The sequence below is a fragment of the Hemiscyllium ocellatum genome, chromosome 18, assembly GCF_020745735.1.
Source record: "Hemiscyllium ocellatum isolate sHemOce1 chromosome 18, sHemOce1.pat.X.cur, whole genome shotgun sequence".
NCBI classification, from domain to species: Eukaryota; Metazoa; Chordata; class Chondrichthyes; order Orectolobiformes; family Hemiscylliidae; genus Hemiscyllium; species Hemiscyllium ocellatum.
The window spans coordinates 38,029,442-38,044,911 of record NC_083418.1 but is presented as its reverse complement, the minus strand read 5'-3'; the positions used below and the strand labels follow the sequence as shown (position 1 = coordinate 38,044,911).

The following is a 15,470-nucleotide window of genomic DNA, read 5'->3' as shown; positions in this document are numbered from 1 at the left end:
GCTCCTAACAACCCACATCCATGAACACCAACTAGCCATGAAACGACACGACCAGCTATCCCTAGTAGCCATACACTCAGATGACAAACAACATGAATTCGATTGGGCCAACACCACTATTATAGGGCAGGCCAAACAGAGAACAGCCAGGGAATTCCTAGAAGCATGGCACTCATCCACGAATTCTATCAACAGACACATCGACCTAGACCCTATATACCGGCAATTGCCAACCGGAAGTGGCAGATTCAAACCAGTATAAATGCCGGAGGAATCAGCACAGAAGTGCTTCACAGGAAGCTCCCAAGCTCTGAAGATGTCACCTAGAAAGGGGATGAAATGTTTGCAACAAAAACTCCCAGCTCGGCGAACAGAACCACAACAACTAACCCATCCTTCTACGACTTCATCCAGGTAATTTATAAAAATTACAAACAGCAGGGGACCCAAAACAGATCCTTGTGGTACATCAATAATAACTAAACTCCAGGATAAACATTTCCCATCAACCACCACTCTCTGTCTTCTTTCAGCTAGCCAATTTCTGATCCAAACTGCTAAATCACCCTCCATCCCATGTGCCTCCGTTTTTGTGCAATAGCCTACTGTGGGGAACCTTATCAAATGCTTTACTAAAATCTATATGCACCACATCAACCGCTTTACCCTCATCCGACTGTTTGAGTTCTTTGAGAAGGTGACCAATCAGATTTGTGAGGTACGTCCTACCCTTCACAAAATAGTGTTGATTATCCTTAATCAACTTATTCCTTTCTATCTCTTATAACCTTTTCCAACACTTTACCCATGACTCAAGTAAGGATCACTGGTCTATAATTACTTCTACTCCCCTTCTTGAACAAGAGAACAACATTTGCAATCCTTCAGTCTTCTGGCAGTATTCCTGTAGACAATGACGACATAAAGGTCAAAGCCAAAGGTTCAACAGTCTCTTCCGTGGCTTCGCGGAGAATCCTTGGATAAATCCCATCCTGTCCTTGGGACTTGTCTATTTTCAAACTTTCCAGAATTGCTAACACCTCCATTTGTGAACCTTAATTTCATCTAGTCTAGTAGCCTGTATCTCAGTCTTCTCCCCGACAACATTGTCTTTTTCTAGTGTGAATACTGATTAAAAAATATTCATTTAGCAGTTCCCTGATCCAGATTAGATTCCCTATTGTATGGAAACAGGCCCTTCAGCCCAACAAGTCCACACTGACCCTCTGAAGACATCCACCCAGTCCCATTCCTCTACATTTACCTCTGACTAATGTACCTAACACTATGGGCAATTTAGCATGGCCAATTCACCTGATCTACACATTTTTGGATTGTGGGAGGAAACCAGAGCCACCCTATCTCCTCTGATTCCATGCAAAACATCCCACTACTGTCCTTGATTGGCCCTACTCTTACTCTAGTCATTCTTTTATTCCTGATATACCTATAAAAAGCCTTCGGGTTTTCCTTGATCCTATCCACCAATGACTTCTCGTGTCCCCTCCTGGCTCTTGTTAGCTCTCTGCTTAGGTCTTTCCTGGCTAACTTGTAACTCTCAAGCGCTCCAACTAAGCCTTCACATCTCATCCTAACATATGCCTTCTTTTTCCTCTTGACAAACGATTCAACTTCCTTAGTAAACCATGGCTCCCGCCATCGACAACTTTCTCCTTGCCTAATAGGTAAATACTTATCAAGGACCAATAGTAGATGTTCCTTGAATAAGCTCCACATTTCAGATGTGCCCATCCCCTGCAGTTTTCTTCGCTATCCTATGCGCTCTAAATCTTGCCTAATTGCATTGTAATTGCCATTCCCCCAGCTATAACTCTTGCCCTGAGGTATATACCTGTCAATTTCCAACGCTAATGCAAACATAACTGAATTGTGGTCACTATCACAAAAGTGCTTATCTACCTCCAAATCTAACACTTGGCCTGGTTCATTACCCAGTACCAAATCTAATGTGGCCTCACCCCATGTTGGCCTGTCTAATCACTCATACTTAATCACAGACTTCTGTCAACTTGTTCATGTAATCTGAGACAGTGCCAGAACATTGCACAATAGTTGTGAAATGTAGGCATTGTAGCATTGCATGCTGTCTGTGCAGTCATTTTGATTCAACTTTGTTTATGGGGGAGTGAAAATAATTGCATTTACATTAATTATAGATGGACGATACTTTGTTCTTCCAGCTCCTGTGCTTGAAAATTCAACAAACAAATTTTGCTATCTTTTTATTATATCTGTGTTGCTATATTTTTGTTCGCATTTAAGTATTCAGAATCCATGCCTGTATCACATTGTTTTTCAGGCTTCCTGATCCACAGAGAACTCATGTAATGTGGGGAATTAGCAAGGTAAAACGTTTCATTGGAAATAATGGTTAATTCTGTCTGAACACACAAGATGCATGTTTTCTTTAAAACAGCAGTATACAATGGAAATTTGACATTTTTATAGATTATGCTGGAATACCACTTAAGTAATCACCTCACATGATGAATGTTCAGTCTTTTCTAATTCATTTGGGATTGGAAGAGTCAACCATCTGAATGATGACAGTGGAATGCAGAAATATATTTCTGCTATTCTTTGTCAGGGATCATTACATAATATGGGGACTTTATATAGGGGAAAGAAGAATTTCACTTTGGAGAAAATCTTCTTCTGCTATATTTAATTTACTCAAATCAGGATACAAGAGTAACTTCCTTTTGCAATGACTGTTGAGACTGTGGAACTCACTACAACATTGGTTGAGGAAAATATTGTGAATACCTATCTAGGTAAGTAGACAAGATAGAAAGATAGCTGAAAATGTGTTGCTGGAAAAGCGCAGCAGGTCAGGCAGCATCCAAGGAACAGGAAATTCGGCGTTTCGGGCATAAGCCCTTCCTGATGAAGGGCTTATGCCCGAAACGTCGAATTTCCTGTTCCTTGGATGCTGCCTGACCTGCTGCGCTTTTCCAGCAACACATTTTCAGCTCTCATCTCCAGCATCTGCAGACCTCACTTTTTCCTCGAAGATAGAAAGATATGCTGATCGAGTTCAACAAAAATTAGGCTGTGTCATTTTCAGGTGTTTCATGAAGGAGCTGCCTCCAGAAACTCTGGTGAATGTTCTCATAAAAATGTACTTTGCTAACCTTGTTAAATATGTCAAATGCCTCCACGGTGCTGCTCTTGCATTGTGTTACTCTCAGCAGCAGTGGAGGTGCTCACACTGCTAGGACATTCTAGATTTTCTGCCAATGGTGCCATATTCAAAGTTCAGTTGTGCACTAATTCAAGCACTGCAAGATAGCCATAGCCATGCACAGTTACAATGTATGAAGAACTGCTCTAATGCAGGCAGTTTGGCACCTCTTTTTCCTGACCTGAACTTGGAGCCCCTGGTAGACATGGTGATGGACAGGAGTACCGTCCTCTTTCCTCAGGGTGGTTCGTGGAGACCACAGCAATAGACCTTACCGGTCTGATCTGAAATTGCTGCCTGGATGAGTGTAATGTCCACAGTTTGAAAGGGCACCCGAACTGCGCAGGAAGACGATTAATGAACTTCTGTTCTCCACAAGCGTAGATTCCTCCATACTCTATCCCGTTACTTCATACTCACTTTAACTAGGTTTGTGACACTAGAAATTTATAAGCAAACGTGATTGAAGTGTACAAGTTCATGAGGGGTCTTGACAAAGTAGATGTAGGGAGGATGTTCCCTATTACGGGGATTTAGGGAATGAGGAATCAGCTGTTTATGAGGGGAATTTGTTTCTGACACTTATGTGTCTTTGGAAATCTGTTTCTAATAAGGTGCTGGAAGCAGAATCCTTGAAATTTTATGAAGGCAGAGGGAGATAGATTCTTGTTAAGTAAATAAATGGAAGATTGTCAGGGTAGACTGGAATACAGCTTTATGATCGCAACTAGCTGTGGTCTTATTGAATGGCAGGGGCTGAATGCCTGTTTGTTCATATATAACTGTGCCACTGCACATACCCCCAGTAGGATCATGGTCTACAATTCTCACTGTAGCATGTTGCAATCTTCCTTTAATGGCTCTCACTCACCTCATTCGCTTCAACCCCTAACCCTTGCTAGCCTCTGTGCTTTCTACTCTCTCACTGGGTGCAGCTTAACACCTTTCCTCTACCTGCACCAGCACTAATAACTATGCTAGCCACTTTTCTCTCACTTTATAAGGAGAGAATTCTTGTCTGAGCAGGAAAAGACCTTGATCACTCATGGTGATACTGGGATACTGGGCTCAGATCTTGTCAACTATGTAAGGTTCACTGCCCAATGCCCATTATTTCCCCTATAATTGTATTCTTGGCATGCTCAAACTTCAATCTCTATTTCACAACTCATCCCCTCTCATGTCTTCTCTATGACAAGCAGCATCCACCCAGCCTTTTCCAACAAGAGACACTCAAGCTAACATTTCCTGCTCCACCTCAGACCACAGAGCCTCTGAGGAAGTACCAGCAAGACTGCTTCCAGCATTGTGCATGACCCAGATTCTGACTCCTTGGAGGCTGCTGTAGCTGGATTATAGAGTCACAGTCCGGTGAGCACATCATTAGTGTGTCTCTGCAGCTGGAAGAGCAGGAAACTGGACGTATCCTCAGCCCCAAGTAAGAGAGGATTCCCCCTCCCATGTTCAATAACTTTGTCAAAATGCATGAACAGACACAACAGCTTCAGGCAGGGACACTTGGGAAACTCAATCGAAGGTTGGAAGAGTCCATGCATGTTGTATGTACCGTATTGGCTCTGACATGTGTGTATCTGGTTCCCTCCATGAGCAATGTGGTGACTCCCACGGAGAGCCATGGTCCATATGGTCAGATAAGTGCACAGAGTTGTACTCTATCTTTCAGCACCAATGGAAAAAGACCTTGACCTCACTCCAAGTACCCCTTCTTATCATGGACAGAGGTCTGTGTCAACATGCAGCCAATATGGAAGAAAAACCGTATATAGATCCCCCAAAAGTGTCCTCTTTGGATATTCCAGAAGTGCTGAGCTTATCCACCCCAACCATGTAGGAGATGGTGAGCCTGCACATGGCCACACTCTCCACATGTCTGACCTATCTGGTCACAAACAGCCCCGGTGTTGTTCATCTGGAACTCTAGGGCAGACTCCCCTGGCTATCAGCTCTGGGACTACACAAAATTGTCATTAACAATGTTATCTTTAAACTGTTTTAAAAAATGACTGCTACAACAGTGGCATTGACTCCTGTGTCTGGATGTTGCTGCCATGCGCAGACCTCAGAATATTGTGTTGTTGGAAAGAAAGTTCGAGGAAATGATTGCTGTAAATGCCTCATCTTTGTTTTTATTTTTGGCCTATGGACTGAAAATGGGAAACGTGGAAACTGCTTTTTAAAGTGGAGAATGTGTGTGGAGGTGTTCAAGCTTAAAGAAAGTGATGCTAACTGATGAATATGAAATAATGTTACTTTTTGAGGAGCTTGTGTGGCACCATTGGCTGTGTGCTCAGGAGAGCTCAGCATTGTAACAACCCGAGCGCAGCTTGATATAGATCCTGAGAGGGAAATGCAGACAGATGCAAGGGAAACCTCCTGAAGCTGACTGCATCAACATCTCTCTCTCTCTTTCTCTCTCGCTCTCTCTCTCTGTGAGACCTCTCTCTGTAGAGTTGCTCTCTTCCATTCCCATTGCATGCACTTGCCAAAGAAGTGCCATTTGTTTGCTGTGACCAGTGATGCTGTGCTGCCGGATAGTGAAGGTGAAGTGTCTTGGTTGAACATCTTTACTTTTCTACTCCCAACAATCCTGTGGCTCTCACAGATCCTTACTATCTATCACTTACATTCATTGCTTGTTCCAGCTCTCCAAAGCACAGCATGCAAGGATTATATGGCATCCGTTGTAGAGTCATAGATTTATATGGCCTAGAAATGGACCCTTTGGTCCAACCAGTGAACACCAATCATAATCCCAAACTAAACTAGTCTCACCTGCCTGCAGTAAGCACATATCCCTCCAAACATTTGTTATGCACGTACTTATGTACGTCTTTTAAATGATGTTAAAAATCACACACACAAGATTATAGTCCCAACAAGTTTATTTGAAAGCACTAGCTTTCAAAGCACTGCTTTTTTATCAGATGGTTGTCCAAACCACTTGTCCAAGCCTCCAAATCACTTTTAAATGATGTAATTGTCTCCCAATCCCTCTGGAAGTTCAGTCCACACTGAAACCCACACACTGTCTGTTTAAAAAAAATTGTCCTCAAGGTTTATTTAAATCTATCTTCTCTGACCTTAAAAATATGTCCCCTGGTCTTGAAATCCATATCCTAGGGAAAGAACACCTGCTACTCCCCTTGTCTATACCTTGCGTTATTTTATAAGCCTCCAAATGGTCACTCCTCAATCTCCTGTGTTCCAATGGAAAAATATGCTGGCCTATCCAGCCTCTCCTTATAATTCAAACCCTTAATTCCCAGCAGCATCCTGATAAATCTCTTCTGAATTCAAAAGGTATGACCAACATCCTGTACAACCTTATCATAATGTGCCAACTCCTATACTCAAAGTTCTGAGCAATGAAGGCTTGCATACTATATGCCTTCTTAACCACCCTACCTATATGTGATGCAAACTTCAAATTATGTACTTGAACCCCACCCAAGGCCCTACTTTTAAGTGTATAAGTCTTGCCTTGATTTATTATATCAAAATGCAATGTCTCACATTTATCAAAATTAAACTCCATCTGCCTATTGATCCAATTGATCAAGATCTATTTATAATGTTAGATAACCTTCTTCACTGTTCACAATACCACCAATCTTGGCGTCATCCACAAACTTACTAACTATGTTTTCTATATTCTCATCTAAATCATTCATATAAATGACAAACAAAAATAGACCCAGCACTGATCTCTGTGGAACACCTCTTGTCACAGGCCTCCAGTCTGAAAAACAACTCTTCACTATTACTCTGTTTCCTGCTGTTAAGACAATTACGTATCCAATTGGCAAGCTCACCTTGAATCCCATGTAGTCTAACTTTACTAATTAGTCTACCCTTGTCAAAGACTTTAATAAAGTCCATGTAAACAGTGCTCTGCCCTCATCAATTTACTTTGTACTGTTCTACAATAAGTTCCCAGCTGAAAATGTGTTGCTGGAAAAGCGCAGCAGGTCAGGCAGCATCCAAGGAGCAGGAGAATCGACGTTTTGGGCATGAGCCCTTATTCAGGATGCTGCCTAACCTGCTGTGCTTTTCCAGCAACACATTTTCAGCTCTGATCTCCAGCATCTGCAGTCCTCACTTTCTCTTACAATAAGTTCCCACTCTTGTACAAGTTTGGGAACCTCATCTTGAGGAGACATTGTATCACCCTGAAAGTTCCCAGTGGAAGGAAGGAATTGTATATGCTCTGACCCTCATAATGTGTTGTTCTGACCACTACTGTGTACAGTTTATGGTGCCCTGCACCTGAAATGCTGCAGGAGATCACAGTCTGTCATAGTGTCCTCATTTGGCAGTACCAACTGCACATTGCTTATTTGGAGGACATTTCATTGAAGGTGAAAGTGCAGGTCTCCTGCACTTTCTCTGCATAAAGAAGAGACCTTTTGCTGGAAATTCTGCTTTAGGAAGCTGCTCCACATCCACTGTTGGTTGTGGTTGCTGCTGGATTTCCTCATCAAGCCGGGTGGAGGCTTGTAATGAAGCAGCCACAAAGCTGCCAATGGATTCTGTATCTGAATCCATTGATGACAGCTCCAAATGAGCCCATGTGGGGAATATTGGAAACAAAGCAGCTCCACAGTAATGGGATCAGTCAGCAATCACAACACATACAGGTGACATTTAACTATCGTCCTTCAAACACTGGGGCTTGGAGGCCTTTGACAAGGAGAACAACAGGATGCCTTTGCTTGGACCTTTTATGTAGTAGACCTGATTCAGGTATTTGCTGAGCCAGGATGTGGCACACACAGGAGATTGCAAGAAGACTTTCTTCTCCCCAACTCCACCTCCATCATATACAGGAAAGGTAGCATTGCATGTCGGATAATGGTGTGGACATTGTAGAGTTAAAGCTGTGAGGTAAGCATCTCCTGAATCTTGAGCAGGCTCTGAGACTCTCGAATTTGTTTGGAGATTATGGAGCATAGGTGTAACTTTACAGTGTTACAGAGATCTCCACCCTGGAGGATTCCTGCCTCTATTCCTGATGAAGTGCTTTTGCCCGAAACATTAATCTTCCTGCACCTCGGATGCTGCCTGACCTGCTGTGCTTTTCCAACACCACTCTAATCTAAACTCTGGTTTCCAGCATCTGCAGTCCTCACTTTTGCCTAGTAACTTTACAGTGTGCCTGACTTCTGCATCATAGCATTTCTAGAATTCATTTGTAATGATCAATGATATGATGAAGATTTTTCATGGCCAGGATTTGTAGTTGACATAGTTGGGCAATGCTCGACATTTGCCTCCTAAATTTTATTTTGTTTTTTCCTATGCATAAGATGGGTGCCTCTCTCTCTGTATAAATCAACCTGGTAGCAGCACTGCATTCAAATTGTCAGTGAACTCCAAAGTGCAGTGTTGAAAGCAAGCTGCTCCATGAGTGAGTTGGATCTGTGCCATAATGCTGTGGTGAGGCTAGTACTTGGCTTATACCAGCCTTTGTAGAAGGGGTTGCAAGCAACCGCTGCCCATTGAGTGTGTCCCAACATGTTGGGAATGCTGGAAGAAGATGACTACCCAGAGATGAACCCGAGTTGTAGCTGCCCACGAACAGCTGCCTAGTTTCTCTCCATGACCTATCCAAATAGTGATCTGCATATAAAGGAGGTGAGATTAGGGCATAATACGGTGTCCACACATACAAATAACCACATCGCCATTCACTGACCATGTTCTCATCTAGCTATTGAAAGCGTTTGAGGAAATTTTCTCAGCATTGAAAATTGAATTTTTCGATTCACACAAAATTTTCCAAACTGTCTCTGCTTTGCTCGTGTTGTTCAAGGCCTGGGAAAATCAGTCCTTTATTCCTGTGTAAAATCTTCGTGTCTGAGAGTTTTGTTATTCAAATGGAAAGAATACTCAGTTATGTGCTGATAGTAAACACTTCCATGAACCTTAAAGATAAATTGTTGTTGAGTTTTACTGTTGTGTGACTGTTGACTTTGTGTTCTATATTTACCTGGTTGAAACGTGTCCCAGTTTATTTTTACTTAACTAACAATGCCTTTGCCTGAATCTCTTAAATGGTCATAGCCTTCCTAGTAAAAAAACTAGTATTTGGCATAAAGGGCACTAATGCTGAATTTTACTCAAGTGGAAATCCTGTTGATGAACCATTTGTTAGCAGTTCTTTTTAAACTGGGGCGAACCTGCCAATCTGCTGCTTGGTATACTTACTGAAGGTGACTGTGAAGAAATGCATGGCAAAATGGTGCGACGGAAAACAGAAGAGCCTAAAACTGTGAAGTTATATTTGTTTTATTGTTTCTTAGGATTTTGCAGCCAGTGGAATTCGAGTTGGTACACTGTACACTGAAAATACAGATGTTATCAGTGCCCTTGGCCAGTTGGCATGCTTCCATGGTGTTCCAGGTCCTATCCAATATATGGTAGCACAGTTATTACGCGATCAAGGTACATCTGTCACAGTATAGAGTTAACTTATTCTGTGTCTCTGTGGGACTTGTGTGTCACATAAGTAGCGAGCTTAGTATACAAAATGGACGGTTTTATCTTGCACCGATTGAAGACCTCCTGCAAAACAGTTATGCTTTTATGGTAAATGCTGGCAAGCAGGTGTCAAAGATCATCATCATTAACAATATGTATTCTTTGTAACTAATTCCGAAACCTTCCTTATCTCTTCCTCGCTGCTGTCCTGAAGATACTGCCCCTGTTGATGAAGAGTTGTACACGCACCGGTTGTTCCAGCACCTCATCAAACATAACATTTCTCATATAAGAACCTACATAGTGCATGCCAGCAAGTATTGCAGATAAACTGATGGTAGTTCCTTTTTTCATCAGACACATTTAACAGATACGTATGCACTGTCTACAGTTGATATAACTGACTGTATAGAGGTCAGGAAATCTTGTCCAATTATTTATCTTTGCTGCTGTACTTGCAGAAAATAATAACAATGCCAGTCAATTATTGTGCTGCTGACATCAACTAACTCATACATGGAAACAAAATTGGCATCTTTTTGTTCTTATAGAGCATTAACCCTGAAGAGAGTGATGGTTAGAGTACAATAACCCACCAAAACACATATAACTTCCTTAATTAGCCCATGAGTAAATAAATATTATTTCAGAAATGAATAGTTAATGTAGTAAATTACAACTCCCCAAATCTGATACTTGCTACGTTTGTATTTTGTAGTTAATAAGTCTATCTTTTATCTTTTGATCTGTTACTCCTGTAAAAGAGTAAGTTAATGACGCACTCATGCTTTGAAGGATTCTGGCCAGTGTCTGTACTTGAAAGACCTTGCAATGATCAGACTCCTCATTGAGCTTTTGAAGAATTCAGACAAATAAAATGCCTATTTTTCAGTCATTTTAATGGCTGTAAACTCTGCTTTGTGCCATCACATGCCACCCTGTGAAGTCAAATGTCAAATAAGATATTTTCTATTTGTTACATGCACCATGCTCTGTTTCCCTAAAGGTATGTAATATTCTATTGAGGTTAGAGAGCTCACATTATTGGCAGCATGAGTTATAAACAAAGTACTTAATCCATGAGGTTATACCTTCTACCTGAGGAGCATTTAACATGATGCTGTACTAAACAAAACATTAAGTATTTGTGTGGAAAATATCAGCGTGATTGTGGATATTAATGTGGAAATTTATAAGGCAAAGATTTATAAGGCCATTATTGTAGCATTAGCTTTTAAACCAATATGACTAAGTAATTGCAATTTTCCAGCATGAAATGTTAACTGTAGCACCTTGAAAGATCAGGTTTTCTTTGTGGTTAAACTCCCTTGACCCTGAGGTGAGAATGTTCTGGGTCCAAATCCCATTCCTGAAGCTTGAGTGCATCAATGTAGTGCTGAGGGAACACTCTGTTTTCAGAGATAAAAATTTTTGACTGACAAGTTAGTCAGATATTGCGTGAATCCCCTCAGGTGGATGTCAATGACCCCATGGCATTATTTCAGAGAAGGCTAAAGGATTTATTCCCACTGTCCTGGTCAATAGTTATGGGCTCAATCCATATCACTAAAACTAGATTAACTTTTCATTATAACGTGGCTGTTTGTGGGAGCCTGCCCCGTGAAAATTGACTGCCATGTTTGCTATGTTGCAACATTGACTACACTTCAGAAGTATTCCATTGGCTGTTGGTGTTTTGGAGCATCCTGAAATTGTGAAAGACATAATATAAATGTGTTAGTTTTGTAAGGGGTTTAAAATTTCTTGGTGCCTCAAGCCACAATAATCCACTCAGTTGATATTTCTTCCCCCCTCACTCTCTGTTCTATAGATTGGATCAGTCAGGTGTTTTTGCCAACAAATCAAGCCAGATTGAAAACTGCCCACAAATGTGTAGCAAATGAACTCAGAGCAATGGGCATTCCTTTCCTGAACAGGCATGCAGGCTTGTATATCTGGGCTGATTTCAGAAAGGTAATGTGTGCAATTATTTTTACTTTTCAATCGTCTGTCTTGTTTTGTACTGGTTTAAGGATTGAATTGGGATTAAGTGTAATTTATTCAGCTGTGTCAATTGATAAAGTGACACGTTACTTACAAATTCTTTTCTAATTTGGATCTTGTAAAGTATTGGATTTCAGTCTTGGAATCACACTTCCCTTTTCCATGCGACATCTTGAGTACAATGAAATTGACAAAGTCTGAATCTGTTTTTAGTAGATATGTGTCCATGCTTTCTTGCAGATTGGTTCAATTGAAGTTTGTATGTGCAATAATGGAAAAATATAACTGTCTATTGAGGCTGTATCAGTTCTTGAGCCCAAAGTAATAGCAATAAGAAAATATTGTAATTACTTTAAATTTTTCTTATTGCTATTAGGTTTTGAAGTGGAATTTTATGGGCTTGTATTTATTGGAAAAGGATCAATTACAAACTTTGGATAATAAAAATACTGGTCTATGATCTGGTGACCTTGAAGCAATACGAAAGAATAGAAGTTAAATTACAGAGTTACAAATCACACAACACCAGGTTATTGTCCAACAGTCCAACATCTGATGAAGGAGCAGGGCTCCGAAAGCTAATGCTTCCAATTAAACCTGTTAGACTATAACCTGGTGTTGTGTGATTTGTAACTTTGTACACCCCAGTCCAACACCGGCATCTTCAAATCATTAAAATACAGAGGCTGTGTGACATATAAAAAAAAGGAAAGCAAAACTGGAGAGAGGAGGTGTTCCCTTTTCCTAACAAATTCATGAGGTAGATTTTGTAGTATTTGCTTTCTGTTTGTATTTTATAGTTTATACCAAATGCGATTTGTCTGTTAACTTGCCCCTATTTTATATAGATTCTGATTCGTATTGAAGTAAAATTGCAAAAAAGTAAATCTGTTTTGAGAATTATTTGCAAATATTTGATACCGTACTTCGTACAGTTTAGAAAAAAAACTTTTAATTTTGGAAACTGAAGTGTTAAATGTAAAATATGAGGAAACGTCGGGGTTTGTAAAATATCGATGTGTCTCTAAAATGGGGTCATCTTGAAAACACTAAACAGTGAGCTATTTACATGAGTTTCTTGGTAGACATGAAGTGTCAACAGCACTTCACCTGCATTTCTCTCAATCTAGTTTACTGCATTTGCTGCTTGCAATGCAACCTCCTCTACATAGGGGAAATGAAGTATATACTGGGTGACTGCTTCTCTGAATATCTATGTTCAGCCTTCAAAAAAAGATCCTGCCACTTTAAGACACCATCCTTTTCCCTGGCCAACATCTCTGTCTTGGGCTTGCTGCAGTGTTCCAGCAAAGCTCAGCGCAAGCTGGAAGAGTAGCAGCTCATTTTCTGCTGGGAGATCCTGCAGCTCTCTGGACTTAATATCAAATTCAATAATTTTAGGGCCTGAACTCTCCCATGTTTTAGCCCCGTATCCCACATACCTGTCCTTGTATTTGCATAGTCTGCCTATTGTTATCCATTAACAGCTATTCATCCTTCCAGCTAAATTGTTATCAACTCCTTCGTCTGTCCAGCTGTCCTCTCTCTTTGGGTTCTATTGCTAACTATCATTTATTCCTTACACTGCCCCCTTTCCCCCAACACCACCAACTGCGCGCGCGCGCACACACACACACACACACACACACCCACCAAACCAATCTTCTGCACGTAAACCAATATTTTGCTAGTTACCATCAGTTCTGAGGACCCGAAATGTTAACTTTGATTTCTTTGTACAGATGCTGCCAGGCCTGTTGAGCTTTTTCAGCAACTTCTGTTTTTGTTTCTAATTTATAGCATCCACAGTTCTTTCAGTTTTTAATGAGATGTCGACAGTTGTCTTTGCAAAGATGTAGTTCCCAGACCAGAGGAGCTAGAAGTACCTTTGAAAAAAAAACAATTTCTTGGTGAGAACTGAGAGAAATAAAAGTTTTCTATGAGTTCCAGAATCATAAGATTTAGCTTTGAAGCTTAATTATTATTTGAAAAACTTAATAACCATTCTTACTTACCTCTGCTACCATAGAGATGAATGGTTACCAGTGGAGCCTTGGTTGGGATTCTGGGATTGTCGGTGAAGGTCAAACTTGAGCTGAGAAGTTCAGATTTTACATGATCTCTATGGAAAGTTTTGGAGTTAGTTCCAAGTGGATAACCTTCAAGCACTTGATACGTTTCCAAAGGCTTTCTCGGGAAAGTCAAAGTGAAAAATTCCAAAGGAATGTTTGTTGGAACTTTATAGTCTAAACAGTCTGTGATTGTGTTTGTTTTGCTTCTGATGTAAAGTATAAAGAAAGACTTTTTGTCATTTACATAAATGATTTGGATGCGAGCATAAGAGGTACAGTTGGTCAGTTTGCAGATGACACCAAAATTGGACGTGTAGGGGACAGCGAAGAGGGTTATCTCAGATTACAACAGGATCTGGACCAGATGGGCCAATGGGCTGAGAAGTGGCAGATGGAGTTTAATTCAGATAAATGCGAGGTGCTGCATTTCAGGAAAGCAAATCTTAGCAGGACTTATACACTTACTGGTAAGATCCTAGGGAGTGTTGCTGAACAGAGAGACCTTGGAGTGCAGGTTCATAGCTCCTTGAAAGTGGAGTTGCAGGTAGATAGGATAGTGAAGAAGGCATTTGGTATGCTTTCTTTTATTGGTCAGAGAATTGAGTACAGAAGTTTGGGGGGGGGGGTCATGTTGCAGACATTGGTTAGGCCACTTTTGGAATATTGCGTGCAATTCTGGTCTCCTTCCTATCGGAAAGATGGTGTGAAACTTGAAAGGGTTCAGAAAAGATTTACAAGGATGTTGCCAAGGTTGGAGGATTTGAGCCATAGGGAGAGGCTGAACAGGTTGGGGATGCTTTTCCTCGAGCGTCGGAGGTTGAGAGATGACCTTAGAGAGGTTTACAAAATCATGAGGGGCATGAATAAGGTAAATAGACAGTCTTTTCCCTGGGGTTGGGGAGTCCATAGGTTTAGGGTGAGAGGCGAAAGATATAAAAGAAACCTAAGGGGATACTTTTTCACACAGGGGGTGGTACGTGTATGGAATGAGCTGCCAGAGGAATTGGTGGAGGCTGGTACAATTGCAACATTTAAGAGGTATTTGGATGGGTATGTGGATAGGAAGGGTTTGGAAGGATATGGGGCAAGTGCTGACAGTTGGGATTAGATTAGATTGGATTGGGATATCTGGTTGGCATGGATGGGTTGGACCGAAGGGTCTGTATCCATGCTGTGCATCTCTATGACTCTGTGACATGAGAGTTTATTCTTATATAGGAAAATTAATTTCTTTTAAATGCAGAATTTTGTAGTTTCATTTTTCAGTGAATCACTGGCTATTTGAATTTCTCTTTAAACTTTGAGGGTCTCTATGGGGTCATAACAAATATCTACTTGATCATTTAGTGATTTTTAAAAAAATTTTGAGTTCCTCTGGCCATTGTAACACATCAACAGTAAAGGAGATGTTGTTTGTATCTATCATCATCTCTATGATGTAACTGATCTGTGCTATATTGCTGAAAGGTTCATTGACGTGACAAATTTGGATGTTGTACCTCTACATATCAATATAAGCAATTTTGTGTGAAAAATGCAAAGGACTGGCACCATCCGAGGTCTAATTAAAGATAATTACACTTGAATTAGTTCAGTCCAGAGATGACAAGGACACAAGTGATGGTCTGAATGATCTGAAATGAACTCGCTGAAAGGGGTGGTCCCTGCAGACGGGCCATGGAATATAA

At 40.8% G+C, this 15,470-nt stretch overlaps 1 protein-coding gene across 1 annotated transcript in view; it reads left to right on the top strand.

Annotated features, from left to right (window-relative positions):
* Positions 1-15,470, top strand: part of accs (1-aminocyclopropane-1-carboxylate synthase homolog (Arabidopsis)(non-functional)) — a 60,320-nt gene that overhangs the window by 40,529 nt on the left and 4,321 nt on the right. The window contains exons 13-15 of the mRNA XM_060838478.1: positions 2,321-2,366; positions 9,529-9,670; positions 11,538-11,680. Of these exons, the coding sequence (XP_060694461.1) occupies positions 2,321-2,366; positions 9,529-9,670; positions 11,538-11,680 (331 nt within the window). The remainder of the gene's footprint in view (positions 1-2,320; positions 2,367-9,528; positions 9,671-11,537; positions 11,681-15,470) is intronic.